Genomic DNA, 24796 nt, shown 5'->3' with positions numbered 1-24796 from the left:
CAGATAAGTTACCAATTAGACTGTATAGCAATACTGGTTGAGGAATAATCATTGGTCAGGAATCCAGGGGGATCTTCCGTCTTCAAAATAGTGCCTTGGAATCTTTTGCAATCATTTTAGGGAGCAGATGGGATCTTTGTTTCACATCTCATTTGGGGACAGTGGAGCACTCCCTCAATGCTGCACATACCGTCAGATTAGGATACACCTCTGGAGAGGGGATTGAACTCATGAGGCTTTCGGACCCATAGGTAAGAACACTGCTAACCTAAATACCCAGTGAGGGGTGTAACATTGTAGCACCAATTCTCAGATCCACACACCTTGGCAGTATAGCTCCCTGCTGGAAGCATGGGACTGCAAAACCACCCATACTCTGGGCTACGGTCACATCCCTATGGACAGAAGACAACAGCGGGGTCAGGCTTCGATGTGGTGCCCTCCATCGTCCCACAGTGCTGCCATTCATTCAGTGTCACACAGGTAGAAGGGGATGCCTGAGGACTGTTTTAATCCATGGACCTGTACGTCAACCAGAATGAGCACCCTCAGAGAGGAAATGGGGAAAATTATATGGGGTGGTGGTGGCAGAGAAGGAGAACAAAGGTAGAGGAGGTGACAGGGAAGGGAGAATGGAAGTGGGGATGGGGGCAAGGAAAGGAGAATGGAGGTGGGGGTGGGGGCAGGGAAGGGAGAATGGAAGTGGGGATGGGGTCAGGGAAGGGAGAATGGAGGTGGGGGTGGGGGCAGGGAAGGGAGAATGGAGGTGGGGATGGGGTCAGGGAAGGGAGAATGGAGGTAGGGATGGGGGCAGGGAAGGGAGAATGGAGGTGGGGGCAGGTAAGGGAGAATGGAGGTAGGGATGGGGGCAGGGAAGGGAGAATGGAGGTGGGGGCAGGGAAGGGAGAATGGAGGTGGGGGCAGGGAAGGGAGAATGGAGGTGGGGATGGGGGCAGGGAAGGGAGAATGGAGGTGGGGATGGGGGCAGGGAAGGGAGAATGGAGGTGGGGATGGGGGCAGGGAAGGGAGAATGGAGGTGGGGATGGGGCAGGGAAGGGAGAATGGAGGTGGGGTCGGGGGTGGGGGCAGGGAAGGGGGAATGGAGGTGGGGATGGGGGCAGGGAAGGGAGAATGTAGGTAGGGGCAGGTAAGGGAGAATGGAGGTGGGGGTGGGGGCAGGGAAGGGGGAATGGAGGTGGGGATGGGAGTGGGGGTAGGGAAGGGGGAATGGAGTTGGGGGTGGGGGCAGGGAAGGGAGAATGGAGGTGGGGTTGGGTTGGGGATGGGGGCAGGGAAGGGGGAATGGAGGTGGGGTTGGGGGTGGAGGCAGGGAAGGGAGAATGGAGGTGGGGTTGGGGTTGGGGGTGGGGGCAGGGAAAGGGGAATGGAGGTGGGGTTGGGGGTGGGGGCAGGGAAGGGGGAATGGAGGTGGGGTTGGGGGTGGGGGCAGGGAAGGGGGAATGGAGGTGGGGTTGGGGGTGGGGGCAGGGAAGGGAGAATGGAGGCGGGGGTGGGGGCAGGGAAGGGGGGATGGAGGTGGGGTTGGGGGTGGGGGCAGGGAAGGGAGAATGGAGGTAGGGGCGGGGGTAGGGAAGGGAGAATGGAGGTGGGGTTGGGGGTGGGGGCAGGGAAGGGAGAATGGAGGCGGGGGTAGGGGCAGGGAAGGGGGAATGGAGTTGGGGGTGGGGGCAGGGAAGGGAGAATGGGGGCGGGGGTGAGGACAGGGAAGGGAGAACAGAGGAGGAAGTGGGGACAGGGGAGGGAGAACAGAGGTGGGAATGGAAGCAGGGAAGGGAGAACAGGGGTGGGGGCAGGGAGGGGAAACATTCTCATATAAGTTTCTTAAAATGGTTTTGATGTGGGAGAAATATTAATTTGCAAAGTCCCACAATAAATCTTCATTAGAAGAAATGGGCACCCTGGCATGTGGCAATGCCCTCACGTCCACATCCCTGCTCCATAAAGAGGAATCTCCTCTCCCCACAGTCTCTAGGATGGGTGAGGTGAGGTGCATGTATTAGTGGCCACTGACCATTCTAACACCCTTATTTAGAATCCCACTCTCCGCCACCCCAACCCCCACCCCCCAACCACCTTCACAGGTCTGTCAATATGGATCAGTTGGTTAATGGTGAACAACAGATTTACACCTAAAGACAAAAGCCACTGAATTCCACCAACATTGGTTGCTTACCCTCTCTCACCATCTTCACAATCTCAGAGGATTCCTTGGTCTTCTCATCGACCAGATGCTCAATCTCTTTCATCAGGTTTCCAATTTCTACGCTGATCCGAGCCGCAGTCTCTCGCTCCGCCCTGTTTCAAAAGTTGGGGTTTTTTTTAAAAAAAAAGGACTTGGGAGAGGACTAATTTTTAAAAGATTCCAGGTTTCTCCGTTCCTCTCCTGGAGGCAGTGACTCACGTTGCAGTGACTTCAACTTTCACATTTGAGTCTTCACAGTGAGTGTGCCCTTTCGAGATTCAGGCTTGGACACTGTAGTTGGGCCTATTCCTTTTCTAGCCTGACATCCATACATTAGCACTTTCCAGAAGCGACAGGAGACCAGGCTGAGTTTTAACCCACTTTCTAGCCCAGGAACTGTAAAATCTTACTTAAGAAGAATGTTATAATGGAAGATCACATGATCTTAGTATCTAATATCAGAGGCTACCTTAGAGTCTGTAATATAGAGTCATGGTTTGAGTTGTAAGCACACAAGTGTAACTGCTGAGTTCCTTTGCAAAACAAATAGAATGTGTTCTACATAAGAACTGTCTGTTGACCTACTCTGTCTATGGTACCAACTTGGTCATCCTGAAACAAGTGTGCAACCTGGATCCATTAGTCTAACTAAACTAGTGACCAGGATCCAACACTTACCATCAACCTGGCTGAAATCGGCAAACTCAGCCTAGACTGGGGCCTGAAAGTAGGGCCTTCCTACCTGTGTAGCTGTAAGCCAACACTGGCGTTTGAAAACAATTTGAACAAAACACAAGGCCAGTGTCACCAGTTGAGTAACACCTGCCTCCGAACCAGATCCCAGTAGATTCCGGAACCAAGTCCCTCTCCAAATCAAACCCAGACAATGAATTCCCCGCAATTACAGTGCACAGGAGAAGAGGAATCCTTTTGTCACTTCACCCCATTCAGGAGCCAGAAGTTGCTGCCAGACAAATAAACCTTAAGCATCTAAAACTTCTCTAGCCACATTTTTCCATTTTATTTTTAAAATAAATTTATAAAGAGTTTCTCCTCCAAGATTTTTTTATTTTGCTATCTCACCCACTTTTCTTCTTCTCTGAGGCTGGATCCTAAGGCTGGATGTCAGATAAAGGACAATCTCATCAAAATGTCTTCTTTACCAGAGAAAACAAACCACAGCCAGCCCCCTCTGCCAAAAGTAGCATTGCCCTGAGCTCTCTTTCACCCAGTGCTAGCGTCAGTTACCAGAGATGGTCACTGAAGCTGACGACAAGACGGCGAGGAGATAATCACATATGGTTGTGGACAGAGGGATACGGGCAAGATGACAGATTGATGAGGGTCATCTGGGAGAACAGGACCAAATGCAAGCTGCAACGGTCATTTCAATTAAACAAACTCAGGTTTCTGGCCTCGTCTTAATCACCAAATTCAACTGGTCCCATGGCGAAACTTTGAATCTTACTTTTGCTTCTCTTTGAGTTTAACAGGCATCACATCCTCTGGGGTCCACTTGTCCTGAAAAAGCAGGAGAAAGTTCATCAGTCACCTATTATTGGAAACACTGGGGTCATTGTGACTGTGGGCATTAGTTTAAAATGGCCGGTATTGGATCAGCTCACTGGTGTACATCTCTCCATTCTTTTATTATTTCATGGAACATGAGCATCGCTGGCTAGGCCAACATTTATTGCCCATCACTAATAGCCCTCGAGAAGGTGCTGGTGAGCTGCCTCCTTAAACCGCTGCAGTCCATGTGGTGTAGGTACACCCACACTGCTGTTAGGAAGAGAGTTCCAGAGTTTTGATCTAGTGTCAGGTAAGAAACAATGACATAGTTGCATGTCAAAATAGTGTGCAGTCTGGAGGGGATATTGCAGATGGTGATGTGCCCATGCATCTGGTGCCCTTATCCTTGTAAATGGTAGAAATCGTGGATTCGGAAGATGCTGTCAAAGGAGTCATCGCAGATTGCTGCAGTACTTTCATCACTATTGACTTCAACTAGCAACTGAACTGATATCACCAGTTTACATTATCGGTCAAACTTATAATTACCCCCCACATTAAGGTACTCTTCCATTATCTGTATGTCTCCCTATCTTTCACTCATAGAAACATAGGAACAGGAGGAGGCCATATAGCCTCTCGAGCCTGTTCTGCTATTCAATGAGATCATGGCTAATCTGCAACCTAATCCATAGACCCATCTTTGCTTCAAATCCTCTCTTATTTTTAGTTAATAAAAATCTCAATTTTGAGATTAATAATGGACCTAGCATCATGATCACCCCATGGTCAACGTTCCTAACTCCTTGGCCTATCCTAGTGGCTGGTTACAGAGAGACCTACAGAGAAGAATGGTCTGGATAACAGCGTAATGATTGCACTCTCACTCAAAAGGCCCATTCACATTTTCAAAAAGGATGCCAGGTGAGCAAGGTCCAAATAGGATGGATGCAATGTTCTCCCCTCTTTATCTTACTGGCTGTCTTTGTTTCAGACAAAGCCTGTTAGGGGTACAGACAGCTGCTAAAAATTGGCTTTGTGCATTTAGTTTTAAACATCGACTCAACAACAGCTGGTGAGTTCTGTTCTGTGGGCTTACAGAGTTTCAGGGCCTTTAAAAGAAAGAGCAGAGTCAATTGCAGAACCTATAAAGATGTTAGAGGTGCCACAGAGTATGACCCTGGTGATATGGGTGCTTTTCTGAGGTTGGGGCTAAGCAGAATTTTACACTGTACCTAACTGCAGTGCACCAGACCTGTATTGCTTGACGCTGACACTGGGTGTGAAAGGCTGTCTCCCAGTTCTAACATCACACCACTTGACAAACACAGAATTGACCAACAGAAAACCACCCTTGGTGTCTAAACATAGACCCCGTGTAGCAGAGTGTTTTCAGAGGCAGCCCACTGCTGACATTCAAAGCAGAACGGGAACCATTTGCAAGTGCTCTGCGAATCAAACTGAATGTTCTGATTGTTTACTCCCAGGTAATGCTCAACCTGCAGACTCGACACTCACCGGGTCTATAAAGGTGACTCCAAAGATTTCGTTGGCAAAGTATAGCAGCTCCTTCTCCAGCAGCGAGTTGTTGATATATCTCTGGATATACTGTGGGGAAAGATCAGAAATCGTCGCAGTCAAATAAACCACAGCTATTTCTCGTAGCAGCCCTCACAAAGCATACAAAGATCCCAAAGCTGCATCAGGATTGTGCATACCTCTGATCCCTCGGCAGAGGTGGGCAATGGCACTGGGCTATCAGGTGGAAGTGCCACTCTGTGGGGCTCTTTGACCTGTATGCCTGCCCCATGAGCCAGGGGTAGCCGCCTGCCTGTACTGAGGCCCCATCAGCAGCACACCCACAAACTCTCCAAATTCAGCTACAACTTGGGGGCTGATCTAGAAATTTTATTTTTAGATGTTGCCCTTTTCAGGGGGTCCAGATGCTACTAGGCTGCATCGCACCAGGGTGGGAGGGGATGCATTGTGCCTCCATGGTCTTCTTTGTCTCATCTTACTCAGGATACCAGCTGCCATTGGGCACCTGTAGTTGTCTTGTGGAAACTGCCAGAAGTGGCAGGGGGAGCATCTCCCCCATTTCCACAGGGGTTCTGCCAACCAGTGTCCCACCTAAATTACAACAAAAGGTAAGGGGATGAAGGGATGCGGAACAGGGTGGACACATGGAATTAGGATTAATGCTTGCATGCCAGCTAACACTGGCATTGACCAGTGTGCTGAATGGCCTGGCCAAGCTGTTTCGATTTCTATATAATGCTACGAAAAGACCCCAGTCTATTCCGGGAACTCAAAGTTACCTATGCACTTCCAACTCCATATGTCGCAGGCATATCTCCTCACCCTCAATTGTACAGTTCTGTTGCCCTGTGTGGAGGGATGCAGTCAGAATATGATCTGGTCCCTGCCAGATGAATTGAGAGCAATGCTGTGGAGACCAGTAAGGGAAAGAATCGCATAAGCTCCTACTATAGTCCCCTCTATTAATTTAATCACTCAAAGCTCCTGGTCTGAATACATTCTGAATGAATCTAATTGTTTGTTGGATCTGCCGCAAAATGGCTACAATATAGAAACGCAAGTAATGGAGGGATCTTTCCAGAGAGTGGGTTCATCTCTTCAACTGTTAGCAATTGGAATTAGAAAGGTGATTTGGGGATCAGAAGGGGGCAGGCATCAACTGAAATTAGAGGCTGAGATTGTGTTTAGCATCACCATGTCAAAGTTGCCAGTTGTTAACCCACTAGAGAGAAAGAGAAATTAAAAGACTTGCATTTCTACTGAACCTTATCATATCTTTTAGAAACATCTGTTAGCATCTTATGTAGAATGCTGATAAAATACGGTGATTCTCTGCAGCCAAGAGAAACCTACAATTGGTGATGACTCATTAACCTATTTTTTGGGTGGTGCTGGTTGAGGGAGGAATGTTGTCCAGGAGATTGGGAGAAATTCTTGCTCTTGGGCAGAGTCTCTTTTTGAGATACTTTATCCCCCTTGCGTCCCTGACTTGAGTTTCCCGTGTCATACGACATCACAGGAGTGTGTGGACAAGAAACCATATCTCAGGCCCCTGCAGCTGACACTCCTGGTGGTACGGGCAGGACTTCCTCTGGAGATTCCCCCTATTGTGGCTTTGATCAATGTTGCCATGCACTGATGCAATAGATCAAGAAAGGGCCTGGAGGACTGGAGGCCCAAGGCCCTATAATTGCTATAACTTGATCAAGTAATCTGTGGCTCAGTTGGTAGCGCTCTTGTTCCTGAGCCAGGAGGTTGTGAGTTCAAGTCCCTTTTCAGGACTTGAGCACAAAATTCTAGGCTGATGCTTTGTTCTCCCTGGTGTCCCGGTCAATATTTATCCCTCAATCAACATTTAAAAAAACAGATTATCTGGGCATTATTATGATTGGAAGGGTGTTGCTTTGCACAAATTGGCTGCTGTTTCTTACATTATAACAGTGACTACATTTCAAAATTACCTAATTGGCTGTAATTTGGGCATCCTGCAATTGTGAAAGGTGCCATATAAATGCTGGCCTTTGTTTGTTATTATTTGAAAAGAATTGAATTGATTTCATCGAGGAAAGATATTGAAGCCTCCATATGTGGAGTAGATCTACCTCTCTGTGACTGATAGGTTTGGCCTGTTCTTCTCCCAATACTGCCTGGTAATACTGTAAGTTCTGGATCATTACTTCATCATTCGGATGGAAAAGCAAATAGGTTTTGGCACATTCGATGGCCTTGGAATAGTTTTGAGCTGAAATCAGGACAAAGACAAAGTTGTTAAGGGCTGAACCTCCAGAATGAGAACGTGTATTTTAATGGAACAGGAAAAGACAATTAAACTCAACAAACCCTTTTTTTGACCTCAGTAGTCCAACTGCTAACAGGGAAGGTAAACTTTTGTCACCTTCCGATTATGCTCCCCAAACATGGTTATGGCAACTTTTACTCGATACAAGTTGGCGAATGTTAAGCTGGACAACTCAAACATTTTCTAAACCTGTACCAATTACATCACAGGAAGAGGTCCATCGTGCCAATACTAGTTCTTTGAAAGAGTCATCCAATTATTCCCTCTCTCCTGTTCTTTTGCCAAAGATCTGTAAATTTCTCCTTTTAAAACATATCTCATTATCCACAAAACACATTCAGTAAAATCCACATGTACCTTTTTACAGGGGCGTATGGGTATGTGGCCTCTTTGTTAATCACAGATGTGTTTAATTCAACCACCGAGGCAGATATTTGAAGTTGAGAGGGTAAGAGCACCATGCTGCTCCCTGCTTTGTGCACATGGTGATGTTGGATTGGACAAGGTTTGGACATGATGACCCAGAAGGGCTAAATATGTGGCAAAACTCATTGCCCAGGTACACATGTGAAGTACTACCACTTGGGCAAGGTGCTGGACGATAACTGGTACCCACCGAACTCTACCTCAGAGTGACTTAATGTCTTTAGGGAAGGGGAGGAAATAAACTATAATTAAAAATCCTTACACACAGAAACCTGCCCCTGTGATCCAACTCGCAGTGGGGAACGGAACCATTTTCGCAGGTTCTGGAACCCAACTTGCCTAAAAATGTAACTCCCTCCCCCTCCCCTGGCCCTAGCGAGGTGACACCGCCCCTTTAAGAACATGAGACACTCACAGTTGTAATAAGCGAATTGAAGGTAATCAAAATGGGTGGGGAGGAAGTCATCAATGGGCGTTTCTCTGTCAGGCCGACTTGCCAGCTCTATCACACAATTCTGTTTGCAGTTCAGCACCTGAATATAATGATCTGAAAGCAGATGACGAGTAAGATGGAGAGGTCACACTATAATGTACCAGTCTATGTACATACAAACCTGAAACAGCAGTTTGCTCCGGCCATATTCACATGCATTCTGTCATAATGGCCAGATAATTTTTTTAAGTGATGTTGGTTAAGTTAACTAGGACACCCAGGAGCAAAAAACAAAAAGCTAAAAGCTACTGCGGATGCTGGAAATCCAAAACAAAAACAGAATTACCTGGAAAAACTCAGCAGGTCTGGCAGCATCGGTGGAGAAGAAATCAGTTAACGTTTCGAGCCTTCATGGCCCTTCGGCAGAACTGAAGCATAGTTAGGAGAAAGGAGAAATATATAAGCTGGTTTAAGGTGGGGGGGGCGGGGGCGGGGTGGGGGGAAGAGAGAAGTTGAGGGTGTGGTGATTGTGGAGATAAGCAAGCCGTGATAGGAGCAGATAATCAAAAGATGTCACAGACAAAAGGATCAAAGAGTTGTTGAAGGTGGTGATATTTGTCTAAGAAAAGTGCTAATTAAGAATGGAAGACAGGACATTCAAAGTACAGCTCTAATGGGGGTGGGGTAGAAAAGATTAACAAGGTTTTAGTTTTAGATTTAAAAATAATGGAAATAGGTGGGGAAAGAAGAATCTATATAAATTATTGAAAAAAAAAAGGGGGGGGGGAAAGAAACGGGGTGGGGATAGGGGGAGGGGGAGTTTAAGATCTAAAGTTGTTGAATTCAATATTCAGCCCGGAAGGCTGTAAAGTGCCTAGTCGGAAGATGAGGTGCTGTTCCTCCAGCTTGCGTTGGGCTTCACTGGAACAATGCAGCAAGCCAAGGACAGACATGTGGGCAAGAGAACAGGGTGGAGTGTTAAAATGGCAAGCGACAGGGAGGTTTGGGCCTTTCTTGCGGACAGACCGCAGGTGTTCCGCAAAACGGTCGCCCAGTTTGCGTTTGGTCTCTCCAATGTAGAGGAGACCGCATTGGGAGCAACGAATGCAGTAGACTAAGTTAGGGGAAATGCAAGTGAAATGCTGCTTCACTTGAAAGGAGTGTTTGGGCCCTTGGACGGTGAGGAGAGAGGAAGTGAAGGGGCAGGTGTTGCATCTTCTGCGTGGGCATGGGGAGGTGCCATAAGTGGGGGTTGAGGAGTAGTGGGTGATGGAGGAGTGGACCAGGGTGTCCCAGAGGGAACGATCCCTACGGAATGCCGTCAGGGGTGGTGAAGGGAAGATGTGTTTGGTGGTGGCATCATGCTGGAGTTGGCGGAAATGGCGGAGGATGATCCTTTGAATGCGGAGGCTGGTGGGGTGATAAGTGAGGACAAGGGGGACCCTATCATGTTTCTGGGAAGGAGGAGAAGGCGTGAGGGAGGATGCGCGGGATATGGGCCGGACACGGTTGAGGGCCCTGTCAACGACCCTGGATGGAAAACCTCGGTTAAGGAAGAAGGAGGACATGTCAGAGGAGCTGTTTTTGAAGGTAGCGTCATCAGAACAGATGCGACGGAGGCGAAGGAACTGAGAGAATGGGATGGAGTCTTTACAGGAAGCGGGGTGTGAGGAGCTGTAGTCGAGGTAGCTGTGGGAGTCGGTAGGCTTGTAATGGATATTGGTGGACAGTCTATCATCAGAAATTGAGACAGAGAGGTCAAGGAAGGGAAGAGAAGTGTCAGAGATGGACCATGTGAAAATGATGGAGGGGTGGAGATTGGAAGCAAAATTAATAAATTTTTCCAGGTCCCAACGAGAGCATGAAGCAGCACCGAAGTAATCATCGATGTACCGGAGAAAGAGTTGTGGGAGGGGGCCGGAGTAGGACTGGAACAAGGAATGTTCCACATACCCCATAAAGAGACAGGCATAGCTGGGGCCCATGCGGGTACCCATAGCCACACCTTTTATTTGGAGGAAGTGAGAGGAGTTAAAGGAGAAATTGTTCAGTGTGAGAACAAGTTCAGCCAGACGGAGGAGAGTAGTGGTGGATGGGGATTGTTGGGGCCTCTGTTCAAGGAAGAAGCTAAGGGTCCTCAGACCATCCTGGTGGGGGATGGAGGTGTAGAGGGATTGGACATCCATGATGAAGAGGAAGCGGTTGGGGCCAGGGAACTGGAAATTGTTGATGTGACGTAAGGTGTCAGAGGAATCACGGATGTAGGTGGGAAGGGACTGGACAAGGGGAGAGAGAAGGGAGTTAAGATAACGAGAAATGAGTTCCATGGGGCAGGAACAGGCTGACACGATCGGTCTGCCAGGACAGTTCTGTTTGTGGATTTTGGGTAGGAGGTAGAAGCGGGCCGTCCGAGGTTGGGCGACTATCAAGTTGGAAGCTGTGGGAGGAAGATCTCCAGAGGAGATGAGGTCAGTGACAGTCCTGGAAACAATGGCTTGATGTTCTGTGGTGGGGTCATGGTCCAGGGAGAGGTAGGAGGAAGTGTCTGCGAGTTGACGCTCAGCCTCCGCGAGGTAGAGGTCAATGCGCCAGACAACAACAGTACCACCCTTGTCAGCGGGTTTGATGACAATGTTGGGGTTGGACCTGAGAGAACGGAGTGCAGTGAGTTCAGAGAGAGACAGATTAGAATGGGTGAGAGGAGCAGAGAAATTGAGACGGCTAATGTCGCGCCGACAGTTCTCAATGAAAAGATCAAGAGAAGGTAAGAATCCAGAGGGAGGGGTCCAAGTGGAGGGAGAATATTGGAGGTGGGTAAAAGGATCCGTTGAACGGGGAGAGGACTCCTGCACAAAGAAGTGAGCACCCAGGAGAACACCACTGTTTCTCTTTGAAATAATGCCATGGGATCATTTATACTCTCCTGAGTAAGAAAACAATGATCTCAGTTTAGCATTTCAGCTGAAAGGTGGTGCCTGCAACAGTGCAACACTCCCTCAGTACTGCATTGGAGCATTAACCTAGATTTAGGCACCCAGAACTCTGGAGAGGGACTCAGCAAATACATGAGAACACCACCACCACCAGCAAGTTCCCCTCCAAGCCACTCACTATCCTGACTTGGAAATGTATCGTCGTTCCTTCGCTGTCACTAGGTCAAAATCCTGGAACTCCCTCCCTAACAGCACTGTGGGTGTACCTACACTGCATGGACTGCAGCGGTTCAAGAAGGCAGCTCACCACCACCTTCCCAAGGGCAACTAGGGATGGGCAATAAATGCTGGCCCAGACAGTGAAGCACAAATCCCGTGAATGAATTAAAAAAAGAGGCTTGAGCCTACAACCACCTGGCTCAGAGGCACAAGTGCTACCAAATGAGCCACTGTTGAAGCAGCTGATGAAAGGTTCCTGGACCATTTTGGCTTCAGCATATGTGAAAGCGTTACCTGTTATAGCCTGGAACAGGTCTGCATTGTAGTCTATGTAACTGTAGCCATCAAAGTTGTATGGACCCTCGCAGAGAGCACGACACTCCATGTCTGCCTTGAAGTATTCCACCAATGCATTTTCTAAATACTCGATTGCTGGCTCAAACTGCTCATCCGTGTAAAGTCGAACCCCTGTGCGGAAAGCTTCCTGAGAAACAAGGCAACAGAAGGGGTCAAAAGGATACCCATTCAAAGTTAACCACACAGTATCTACCTGCCTAGAGCTGCTGCACACACACCTGGTCTTTGCTTATACTCCTTATTGCGGGGCAGAATTCAGAGCACTGGTTCTGATGCTAAAGTGTCAGCATGTTTGCAACCCCACATGCGTGTTCCCAAGTCACATTTGTTTCTTTGGATGCAGAATATCCATCTCCCCCATCCCATGCCCATCCTGCTGCATCCCACTTTTGTCAGTAAAGGATGTACAGGCCAATAATACATATAAACTAACATGCCTTGCTTATGCTGCAACACTCTACTATAAAGAGTTGTTTAACCCAGGTCATAGCCAACATCAACGCACAGTACAAAGCTATCCATACTTCAGCATTGGTGACTATTAAATCTGCAACTTCAGTCCATAAAGTTATACTGTGGTTGATGTAGGAACTGAAATTATCCTGGGGTTTTACTTTGTTCATTCATTCTTGGAAAGTCGGCGCCACTGGCAAGGCTGGCATTTATTGCCCAACCCTGGTTGCCTTTGGGTGGTGGGCCTTTCCTTGAACTCTGGTAAATAGCAGTTTGATACAACTGAGTGGTTTGCTGGGACACTTCAGAGAACAGTTAACCATATTGGCACTGGTCTGGAATAAAATCTAGGCCAAATGGGGGAAGGAGAACAAATTTCCTTCCCTAAAGGACATCAATGAACCAGTTGGCTTTTTAACAAGAACCCAACAGCTTAATGGTCACATTTACCAGATTTTTAAACTTAATTCAAATTCTCAAACTATTAAAGTGTGATTCTGAACTCACGTTTGCTGGCTTATTAGGCTAGGCCTTTGGATTCCTAGTCCAGTAATAGAACCACTACACTCCCATACCCATCCTGGGATACAGCTTTGCCAGTTAGCAAGTCATTACCATGTGGGGTTTGGATTCCAGATCCTTAAAGTCTGAATCCTTCACGCCGGCCATCATCTTGTAATACTCCAGATTCTGCCTCATTTCCAGGTGTTCTGGGTTCACCACATAAAAGGTGTGAGCGGCGGCCACAGCCTTGTCCAGTTTCTTAATCTGTAACACAAAACACAGAGGGCGTATTTTACACACCATCAAAAGGACATCCTAAGAGGTGTAGAAAATGGAGGAAGGGCACAGCAAATCAAATAGGGTAATGCCCCTGTGAGAGGCATATCAGCAGAAGGTGTTCCAATGAATACATCTCCCCATGTGATACTGAGACAGGAAGCTCCCACTGTCGACCTGTGCTCCAAGTTTAACAAACTCAGAACTCAGGTCCTACAATTGGCCACAGCTCCCCTGGGCTTTTGAGGGGGAAACATCTGTCACAGGTCCCAGTCTTGATTCCTATCTGATGACTCCTGCTCTGCACGAACATTGGGCAAGAACTGTACTGGGTTCGGCTAGGATGCCCTCTACCGTTTAACGATCCACTGATGCTCCCAAGTGAAGAATGGATTCTTGGGCAAGTTGCTGGCAGGATATGGTGCCAAAAAGATTCAGCAATTCAGAAAAATAGGGGAGAAGAGGTGAAGGGAAAGGATCAAACAAAAACTTCAATCAATGTCCCAGATGCTGATGGATCTGAAATATATTTCTAACACTTTTTGTCTTTATTTTAGATTTTCCCTCATTTTCTTTTTTTTTTTGTGTGGGCTGTAAGTTAAAAAGAGGCTGCAATTTTATTCCAGCACTTCAAAAGTGCCTTGTCAACAACTATAGACAACTGTTAGTGGAAAGGGAGAAAGAAAAATGCCTTTTACACAAATGTTATGCTCATTAAAACAAGCGACGCTAGGTGATGGGGAATTAAGAATCCATCCCAATCTTAGTTTGAACAATTTTTAAACTAATTTCTCCAGCTCATGGCTCATTTTAGCCATCGAGTGGATGAGCCTTACAGACCAACAAGGTTACATGTTTAATCCCCAGTCGGTACTGAGAGAGCTGATCTCAGTGGAGGCACTGGAAGGGATGCTCCAACTGGATTCTGCATTCCAGGTTGGGAAAAGGAAAATGGCCCAGGGAAGACTACACGTGAGTATGTGTTGGTAAGTACAGGATTGACCACTGCTCAGATGCTCCCCTGATAACCCTCAGTACTGGGGTGCACAAATGAATAATAGCCAGTTGAGATATGGCCAAAACCATGGAAGGTTATCCAAGCAAGCAGGCAAGGCCATCAGGAGGGGAAAGGAGAAAACTAGGATTACAATATGAAAGTTAGCCTCATGCTTCAGAGGATGTCCATAAGGAGCATTGGATTAATTAAATCCATTGGGACACACAAAAACAACAATATGCTATTCCACGGGACCTTTAATATTGAAAGCTCCAATCTCCCCATTACAAAAGAAAAAAATCAACATGTCAGAGAGTGATTACAGCAGAGAAGGAGGCCATTCAGCCCATCAAGTCCATGCAGACTCTCATTTGGGTGTGTAAAAAGAGATGACTGAAGTCTTGGTTGAAAATGTGGCATTAAAAAAGCCTTTTAAAGGTGGGGAGGATCATAAGGAAAGCAGAAGGGTTTAGGGGTTCAGGACTGAGGTAAGATCAGGCTAATTATATATTCCCAACCAGTGAGAATTTGGTAATCTAAACTTCAAACCAAACACAGTGATCAAAGATTTATGCTAGACAAGTTTATACATGATTCTAATCATTAGCCGAGCCCAAACTGACTACAGTGTAGCATACAGCAGTCTGGAATCTCATCCAGTCAGGACTCCTGCAAAGATTATTATTGGATGTCAGGCCAAAAGACTCCTGTTGATCCATGGCCTGATCCAACCTATGGCAAAGTCTATAACTGGTGGCAAGGGCCCCAGCTCAGGACAGAGAAGGTGAACAGAGAGTTTTGATTTAACTACTTCAGAAAAAGAGTGGGCATTGTGGAATTGATTGCCCAGGATTACAATTCAGGCTTCTTCCCAATGCTTTAAGTTAGCATCTACAGAATATGTGTCTTACAGTTGGAATAGCATTTCTACAAGGTGAGCAGTGAACCCTTCTACCACTGGGCTATGCACCAAATACAGTGCTTCCAACCCACTATATCCCCTTGACCTCTCCAAACTCGAACAAAACGCCACGTTGCCAGCTTTGTCTAAAAACTACAGATCATTATTTTTAAAAAAGATTATATTGGGGCAAATATTTGATCAGCAGATTATGTAGCAATTAGGTATTAATTAGGTAGCAATTCATCACTTAAGTTTCACAGATACTTTAACAATCTAACTCCGTATAATGAGTCCCCATATTTCTGTAACCTCCTCCAGCCCTACAACCCTCCAAGACCTCTGTGTTCCTCCAATACCAGCCTCTTGCACATCTGTGATTTTCTTTGTTTCCTCCTTTAGTGGCTGTGCCTTCAATTGCCTAGGCCCTAAGATCTGGAATTCCCTCCCCAAACCTCTCCACTTCTTTAATCTTCTCTCCTTCTTTAAGACACTATTTAAAACGTACATCCTTGAATGACCAAGATGTTGTTCTCTGTCCTAATGTGTCCTTATGTGACATAGTGTCATATTGTCTCTGATCAATGCTCCAGTGAAGAACCTTGGGCTGTATTAATTGGGCTGATTGACAGAGATGAGCGATCCCACAACCAATGGATCAGATCTAAGCTCTGCAGTCCTGTCACATCCAGTCGTGAATGGTGCTGGACAATTGAACAATTCACTGGAGGAGGAGGCTCCACAAATATCCCTATCCTCAATGATGGGGGAGCCTAGCACATCAGTGAAAAAGATAAGGCTGAAGCATTTGCAACAATCTTCAGCCAGAAGTGCCGACTGGATGATCCATCTCGGCCTCCGCCGGAGGTCCCCAGCATCACAGATACCAGTCTTCACCCAATTCAATTTACTCCATGTGATATCAAGAAATGGCTAAAGGCACTGGATACTGAAAAGGCTATGGGCCTTGACAATATTCTGGCAATAGCACTGAAGACTTATGCTCCGGAACTTGCAGCGCCCCTAGCCAAGCTGTTCCAGTACAGCTACAACACTGGCATCCAGCTGGCTATGTGGAAAATTGCCCAGGTATGTCCTGTACACAAAAAGCAGGGCAAATCCAACACGGCCAATTACCGCCCCATCAGTCTACTCCCCATCATCAGTAAAGTAATGGAAGGGGTCATCAACAGTGCTATCAAGCGGCACTTGCTTAGCAGTAACCTGCCCACTGACGCACAGTTTGGGTTTCGCCAGTGTCACTCAGCTCCTGACCTCATTACAGCCTTGGTTCGAATATAGACAAAAAAGCTGACCTCCAGAGGCGAGGTGAGAGTGATCACCCTTGACATTAAGACCGCATTTGACCAAGTGTGACATCAAGGAGCCCAAGTGAAACTGGAATCAATGGGAATTGGGGGAAAACTCCCACTGGTTGGAGTCATACCCAGCCCAAAGGATGATGGTTGTGGTTGTTCGAGGTCAATCATCTCAGCCCCAGGACATCGCTGTAAGAGTTCCTCAGGGTAGTGTCCTCGGCCCAACCATCTTCAGCTGCTTCATCAATGACCTTCCTTCCATCATAAGGTCAGAAGTGGGGATGTTCGCAGATGATTGCACAATGTTCAGCACCATTTGCGACTCCTCAGATACTGAAGCAGTCCGTGTCCAAATGCAGCAAGACCTGGACAATATCCAGGCTTGGGCTGACAAGTGGCAAAAAACATTTGTGCCACACAAGTGCCAGGCAATGACCATCTCCAACAAGAGAGAATCAAACCATTGCCCCTTGACACTCAATGGCATTACCATCACTGAATTCCCCACTATCAACATCCTGGGGGTTACCATTGACCAGAAACTGAACTGGACTAGCCATATAAATACTGTGGCTACAAGAGCAGGTCAGAGGCTAGGAGTCCTGCGACAAGCAACTCATCTTCTGACTCCCCAAAGCCTGTCCACCATCTACAAGGCACAAGTCAGGAGTGTGATGGAATACTCTCCCCTTGCCTGGATGAGTGCAGCTCCAAAAACACTCGAGAAGCTTGACATCATCCAGGACAAAGCAGGCCTCTTGAGTTGCACCCCGTCCACAAACATTCACTCCCTCCACCACTGACGCACAGTAGCAGCAGTGTGTACCATCTACAAGATGCATTGCAGGAACTCACCAAGCCTCCTTAGACAGCACCTTCCAATCCCACGACCACTACCATCTAGACAAGGGCAGCAGATGTATGGGAACACCACCACCTGTAAGTTCCCCTCCAAGCCACTCACCATCCTGACTTGGAAATATATCATCATTCCTTCACTGTTGCTGGGTCAAAATCCTGGAGCTCCTAACAATCTATGTTAAAAGGCATCATCAGCAATGGAGCCATCAGTGACAAAAAGGTAGTGACAACTCCCTTGGAGGCTTCGAGGGGGCGGTGGGGGGAAGGATACAGGAAGAAGGACAAAATTTTGCACAGATTTTCTCCTCCCAAGGCCCTGTTTATATTTGACAAAAAGAGATAAGGTGAAAACCTGGACATATGAACTATTTTTAGGAAATTGTCAGACATTTAATGAAAAACCAGGACTGTCCTGGCAAAACCAAGACATCTGGTCGCCCTAGTCTCCCTCAGCTTTCTGTTCTCTTGCCCTAATTTCCATTCTTCACCACAAACCTAGACCCAGTCAGCAAGTTATTCGCCCTTAGGGTTAAACTTCATAGTTGAGCCCAATCTTATCCTGATGCCCATGCAGACAAGACTTTCCAGCCAGAAACAGGAGTGGGAATTTTGGTTCCATTTTCCCCTCCCATGTGCAAGGGTACTGAGGCCAACAGAGGAATCATGACAGCTGCCCTCTGTATGAGCCACAGATTGAACCATGGACCTCGGAACCCACCCAAGCACTGCAATCAGTAACAAAGCCATCAAGGGCAACCCAGCTAGTTTTTCTTATTTCATTGGTGTCTAATGTTATAGCATATTTCTATACTAGTTCTCCTTGCATGTACAGCGAGGTTTTTAAAGTTAAGATGCCAAAGTGAAAATCCAAGACGCCTCTATGATTGAAATAGTAAGAGAAGATGAACTATATAAAGTAGATTTGCAGTCTCTAGTACATTGCACCTTCACAATGCCAGCACTAGGAGGGAACTGAACATCACTCTGGATGGCCAAGGACTGAAGCATGATCCTCACCCTGTTTATCCAGGTGTCACTCTTGACAGAACCCTCACGTACAGACAGCACCACATCAAGACTGTGAACAAAATTAAAACCTGCAACAACCTCCTCAGTAAACTGGTCGATGCCTCATGGGGATCACAGGTCAACACCCTAAGCGCGTCTGCTTCTGCCATCATGTACTCAACTGCAGAATGCTGTGCCCCAGTGTGGTACCAATCTGCCCACACCAAACGTATCAATGTGCAACTCAACCCAACAATGCCCGTCATTACAGGTACTCTCTAACCAACTCACCTCCCCTGGCTCCCAGCCCTGAGCAACACTGCCCCCCTTTCCCCACATCAGGAGGGTAATTGCAACAGGCCAGCTACTGCAGAAGGTCTACTCCAACCCAAGCCTGTCCTTATTCAATGACCTTCTCAACCCACCAGCCGTACACCTTCCCTCACACCGCCCCATCCAGTTAAACCCACCTTCCGAGGATAATAACAGCTGAGGGCCTATGGCAGGAGGATTGGCAGGAGAAAACACCCACCAGAAACCACTCTTTCATCATAAGCCCCACTGCCTGGCAACTGGCTTTGATCTCCCATGGCGACACCGGGCTCTTTTAAACTGTTCCCAGCCTGGCCAAGGCCCCTGTGCCACCAAAGCCATCCAGGCTTCAGCTGTGGAGCAGTCCAAACAACAACTCACACTTGTTGAGGAGTGACCGCTGACTAAACCTGCAGGTGGGATTAAAGAACTCCACCTAGCCACTGACAAGCCCATTAAAAGCAAAAAACTGCGGATGCTGGAAATCCAAAACAAAAACAGAAACAGAAATACCTGGAAAAACTCAGCAGGTCTGGCAGCATCGGCGGAGAAGAACACAGTTGACATTTCGAGTCCTCATGACCCTTCAACAGAACTAAGTAAAAATAGGAAAGGGGTGAAATATAAGCTGGTTTAAGGGGTGGGGGGTTTTGTTGGGACAAGCAGCCAGTAATAGGTGGAGATAACCAAAAGCTGTCAGAGACAAAACAACAAAGAGGTGTTGAAGGTGGTGATATTATCTAAAGGAATGTGCTAATTAAGAGTAGAAGACAGGACAGATAAGGTACAGATTGCTCTAGTGGGGGTGGGGGAATACTAAAAGGTAGAAATAAACAATGGGTGGAAATACATTTAAAAATAATGGAAATAGGTGGGAAAAGACAAATCTATATAAATTATTGGAAAAAACAAAAAGGAGGGGGAAGAAACAGGAGGGGGTTGGGATGGAGGAGAGAGTTCAAGATCTAAAATTGTTGAACTCAATATTCAGTCCGGAAGGCTGTAAAGTGCCTAGTCGGAAGATGAGGTGCTGTTCCTCCAGTTTGCGTTGAGCTTCACTGGAACAATGCAGCAAGCCAAGGACAGACATGTGGGCAAGAGAGCAGGGTGGAATGTTGAAATGGCCCCTACTCCGGCCCCCTCCCACAACTCTTTCTCCGGTACATCGATGATTACTTCGGTGCTGCTTCATGCTCTCGTCGGGACCTGGAAAAATTTATTAACTTTGCTTTCAATCTCCACCCCCTCCATCATTTTCACATGGTCCATCTCTGACACTTCCCTTCCCTTCCTTGACCTCTCTGTCTCAATTTCTGGTGATAGACTGTCCGCCAATATCCATTACAAGCCTACCGACTCCCACAGCTACCTCGACTACAGCTCCTCACACCCCACTTCCTGTAAGGACTCCATCCCATTCTCTCAGTTCCTTCGCCTCAGTCGCATCTATTCTGATGATGCCACTTTCAAAAACAGTTCCTCTGACATGTCCTCCTTCTTTCTTAACCGAGGTTTTCCACCAACGGTGGTTGACAGGGCCCTCAATTGTGTCCGGCCCATCTCCCGCGCATCCGCCCTCACGCCTTCTCCTCCTTCCCAGAAACATGATAGGGTCCCCCTTGTCCTCACTTATCACCCCACCAGCCTCCGCATTCAAAGGATCATCCTCCGCCATTTCCGCCAACTGCAGCATGATGCCACCACCAAACACATCTTCCCTTCACCCCCCCCGGCGGCATTCCGTAGGGATCGTTCCCTCCGTGACACCTGGTCCAGTCCTCCATCACCCTCTACACCTCAACCCCTCCCACGACACCTACCCATGCGACCGCAGAAGATGCAACCACCTGCCCCTTCACTTCCTCTCTCCTCACCGTCATAGGGCCCAAACACTCCTTTCAAGTGAAGCAGCTTTTCACTTGCACTTCCCTCAACTTAGTCTACTGCATTCGTTGCTCCCAATGCTGTTTCCTCTACATTGGAGAGACCAAACGCAGACTGGGTGACTGCTTTGCAGAACACCTTCGGTCTGTCCGCAAACATTACCCAGACCTCCCTGTTGCTTGCCATTTCAACATTCCACCCTGCTCTCTTGCCCACATGTCTGTCCTTGGCTTGCTGCATTGTTCCAGTGAAGCTCAACGCAAATTGGAGGAACAGCACCTCATCTTCCGACTAGGCACTTTACAGCCTTCCGGACTGAATATTGAGTTCAATAATTTTAGATCTTGAACTCTCTCCTCCATCCCCACCCCCCTCCCGTTTCTTCCCCCTCCTTTTTGTTTTTTCCAATAATTTATATAGATCTTTCTTTTCCCACCTATTTCCATTATTTTTAAATGTATTTCCACCCATTGTTTATTTCTACCTTTTAGTATTCCCCCACCCCCACTAGAGCAATCTGTACCTTATCTGTCCTGTCTTCTACTCTTAATTAACACATTCTTTTAGATAATATCACCACCTTCAACACCTCTTTGTTGTTTTGTCTCTGACAGCTTTTGGTTATCTCCACCTATTACTGGCTGCTTGTCCCAACAAAACCCCCCACCCCTTAAACCAGCTTATATTTCACCCCTTTCCTATTTTTACTTAGTTCTGTTGAAGGGTCATGAGGACTCGAAATGTCAACTGTGCTCTCCTCCGCCGATGCTGCCAGACCTGCTGAGTTTTTCCAGGTATTTCTGTTTCTGTTTTCGTTACTGACAAGGCCATTGTTTGGCTCTGTCACGACGCACATGCTAAATAAAATAAATAGCTGAAGATGGTGTCAGCTGTGGCTCAGTTCACAGCCTTCTTGCCTCTGAGTCAAAAGGTTGTGAGATCAAGTCTCATTCCCAAGCCTGCCGTGTGTGATGTACTGAGGGAGCACTGCACTGTTGGATATACTAGTTTTTGGATGAGATGTTAAATCGAGGCCCTGTCTGCTCTCTCAGGTGGATGGTAAAGATCCCATGGTACTACTTTGAAGAAGAGCCTGGGAGTTCTCCCCAGTGTCCTGGCCAATGATAATCCCTCAACAAACATCATTTAAAAAAACAGATTATCTGGTCAGTGCCGTATAGGAACAGGGTTAGACCATTTAGCCCAGGGGCGGGGGACCTTTTCCTTATCACACATTGACGTTCACACATGGACAAAATCAGTCTTGGGCCGCACACGCGTAAAAATCAACTTAATTTAGTATTTTTAGAGAGAAAACAGAAATGTTCAACTCGCCTGCTGTTCTAATGCAATGGCCGAATTTGAATATTATATTGTTAAACATTATCATACTAACTTAGCTGATGCTTTTATCCAAAGCACATTCGTGACGATGGTGATAAATGCTATTTTGAAGGCGCTATTGTCATAGGTCTATGTTTTTAGAAGCCTTGATGTGGGCCAGGTGAAATTGAGCAACAGGCTGGATCCGTTCCCATCCCTGATTTAGCCCCTTGAGGCTGTTCCACCATTCAGTGAGACAACCGGGGCTTAACTCCATACCACCTTTGCCCCATATCTCTTAATGCCTTTAGTACAATAAAAATCCATCAATCTCAAATATAAAAGTGACAACTGATATAGCATTAATAGCCATTTGTGGAAGAGAGTTCCAAACTTCTATCACCTTTTTTCCACGTAAAAGTGTTTCTGAATGTCAGCCCAGAATGGTCTGGCTCTAATTGTTAGATAATGCCCTCTAGTCCTGGCTCCCCAAATAGTTTCTATCCACCCTATCCGCCTCCCATAACACCTTAAAAACTTCAATCAAATCACCCCCTATAATTTCTGAATTCCAGAGACTACAACTCCCAGTTTATGGGAGATTGCTATCTTGATGCAAATTTTTCTATTTGCTTTTTTTAAAAAAAAACCAAATAGATGCTACTATTGCAGGTAAAAGAAACGATGAGGCAGGTAAAGAGTATGAGACTGTGTAAAACAATGTGAGGAAAATCATTGTATTAAACAAGATGGGGGGTCGACAGATTCCTACTAATTAAAGAAATTTGCAACAAGTGGCCTGGCAACTAAAAAATGTTATATCAAATCACACAAATCAAGGACTGTTTCCACGGGAGATATAAGCTTATTTCTTATGTAGTTTTCAGACATAGAGCCAGGACTCCTCCAAAGCTCACCGGGGATTTTTATATCCGCTTGCAGACCTGGCTTGGAATGGAAGCTGCAAGCAGCCACAGGGAGCTTCAGCTGACAGCCGACTTCAACGTGGCAGTCAGGCTGGTGGGCTTGGCTGGGGGGAGGGGGAGGCCCAGCTGCAGCTCTCCGCCAAAGACAGGAGTAAAGCAGACTAAACATGTCGCCGGAGGGCAACGGGTCTGGGGCAGGCAACACCTTCTGTGTCCCTTTCAACGCCAAGCCAAGCGAATGTTAAAACGAATGAGCGTTGGTGGCCACAATGTACCCACTTCTCAGCCAAAGCTCAGCGGGAGCTCAAGCATTTGAATCAAACCTGACGCAAATTCTGCAGGTACAACAGGGCTGAAAACAGTTCTCTACAATCTGTCGAGGGTTCACATCAAGAAAGAAGGAGCAAGAGAATCTTCTCAATTTGACACTCAGTGCTGACTGTGTTACAATATTTCTGACCTTTGTTAAACCAGGGTAAAATCGACACCTTTCTTTGGCCCATAAGTTATTTCCTATTTCTGCAGGGCAGAGTAGGCTCATAGGGTGAGGGGATTTCAGTCCTCTGACTACCTCCGTCTCAGACCCATTTTTCAGTGGAATATCTGACCTGGCTAGAAAGAGCTAGGTAGATTTCAAACTGGAGAAGCATTTCATTCCTCATCACTACCACCCCTCACTATAGTGAGCACAGCATTCACCATTTCAAACCTCAAGAGCATGAAGAAGCAAGGGAGAACCCTTTAAGATTCAGCTTCCATGGGGTTTCAAAAATAAAAATGTGAATTATTATTTTAAGCGATGCCAACTGAGGCATCTATTAATCACAGAAAGGCTCTATAAATCAGATGCTGGAGCTTGTCTAGATGAAAATAGATTTGAAGATTGAGAGGAGAGTTTCCATTTAGAGGGAGATGGAGAACGTGTTTGAAGGTATCATGGGCAGTTCCGATTAACATTACCTTGAAATAAGCCATTTGTAGGTAGTTGTAGGGAGTCCTCTTCTGGAACTCAATCAGAAGCTCCTCGGAGATCTGATGCATGGAGTAGGGCCCGAGTTTGTCTTCCTCACACTCCTTCAGGCAATCGGCCTTCCTCAGCACCGTATTGAAGAAGTTTGTGTCGAAGAAGAATTCCTGGCCGCTGCTGGAGATGGCAAACCTCGTCTTGTTGTTGCAGTGGGTCCAGCAATGGATCTTAGCCCGGCGCAGGGCCGCTTGGTTCTTCAGTGCCCGCTCCATGTTGATGATCACCCCTTGCCAGTCGTTGCGGTAATAGGCCTCCACCGCAGTGCTGAACAGGCGATCATACGACTCCAGTGGGGTATGATCTTGCTCCTGCTGTTGGGCACTGTTCCCTCCGGCCAAGATAAGCATGAGGAAGATAGACCAGAGGGCCATGTCGGCGGTGGAAAGAAACGGAGGGAGAGAGAGAGAGAGAAAAAGAAAGAGAGAGACAGAGGCACTGCAGTCTTGTGAGGAACAGGGGTTAGGATGAAATTTGAACTCGAGAGAGTGCTTCCTCTTGGAGGGAGGAGCCTCGGCCCGTCTCCTCCCTGCAGCCAGTCACAAACTGCTCACAAACTCTTAAAGTCTTTAAACATGGAATGTTTATGTGTTACAGTTAGCGTTAAGCTCAAGGCAGGGGAGAGTGGAATTTCTGAAATGTGGGGGAAACAAGGATTCACTTCAGAGAAGCTGAACAAAAAAAAAAATCACAAGGATCCTCGACCTCCAGCTCTGATTTCAGGGACTGGGGGCTGGGTTCAACTTATTCCTTTCCGCTTTCAAAAACCTTGTTAAAATCTTGTCGTCTGCCCGACCCCTCCTCCCGAACTGCTCCTTGCTGTCCGATTCCCTCTTTGGAAAAGGCCTCGGGATGTTTCACGGTCTTCAAGGTGCTTGCAAAGCACAAGTTGTCATTTTAAAGAAGTCAAGGCTGCTTTACCCAAAACATAAGCCCCGCAGCTTTCACCCCTTGTAGAATCTCTTGCCTTCCTCGTATCTACAGGGCAGTCTCCACTTTTCCAGTTAGCTGTTCTGGAAACAATGGGAGTTGCAAGTGTGTGCAAAAATTAATTTGCAAATCCAAAGGCAGGAATTCCTATCCTCTG

At 47.0% G+C, this 24796-nt stretch overlaps 1 protein-coding gene across 1 annotated transcript in view; it reads right to left on the bottom strand.

The window, feature by feature from the left end:
• Positions 1-24392, bottom strand: part of p3h1 (prolyl 3-hydroxylase 1) — a 40162-nt gene extending 15770 nt beyond the window's left edge. The window contains exons 1-8 of the mRNA XM_078558197.1: positions 23646-24392; positions 12990-13142; positions 11859-12048; positions 8395-8526; positions 7357-7496; positions 5234-5323; positions 3672-3724; positions 2195-2316 (exon numbers count right to left, since the gene is read on the bottom strand). Coding sequence (XP_078414323.1) covers positions 2195-2316; positions 3672-3724; positions 5234-5323; positions 7357-7496; positions 8395-8526; positions 11859-12048; positions 12990-13142; positions 23646-24083 — 1318 coding nt within the window. The 5' untranslated portion in view covers positions 24084-24392. The remainder of the gene's footprint in view (positions 1-2194; positions 2317-3671; positions 3725-5233; positions 5324-7356; positions 7497-8394; positions 8527-11858; positions 12049-12989; positions 13143-23645) is intronic.
• Positions 24393-24796: the final 404 nt, after the last annotated feature.

The sequence above is a fragment of the Cetorhinus maximus genome, chromosome 15 (genome assembly GCF_964194155.1).
Source record: "Cetorhinus maximus chromosome 15, sCetMax3.hap1.1, whole genome shotgun sequence".
NCBI classification, from domain to species: Eukaryota; Metazoa; Chordata; class Chondrichthyes; order Lamniformes; family Cetorhinidae; genus Cetorhinus; species Cetorhinus maximus.
Note: the sequence above shows the minus strand (reverse complement) of the source record. Positions and strands in the feature narration are given on the sequence as shown.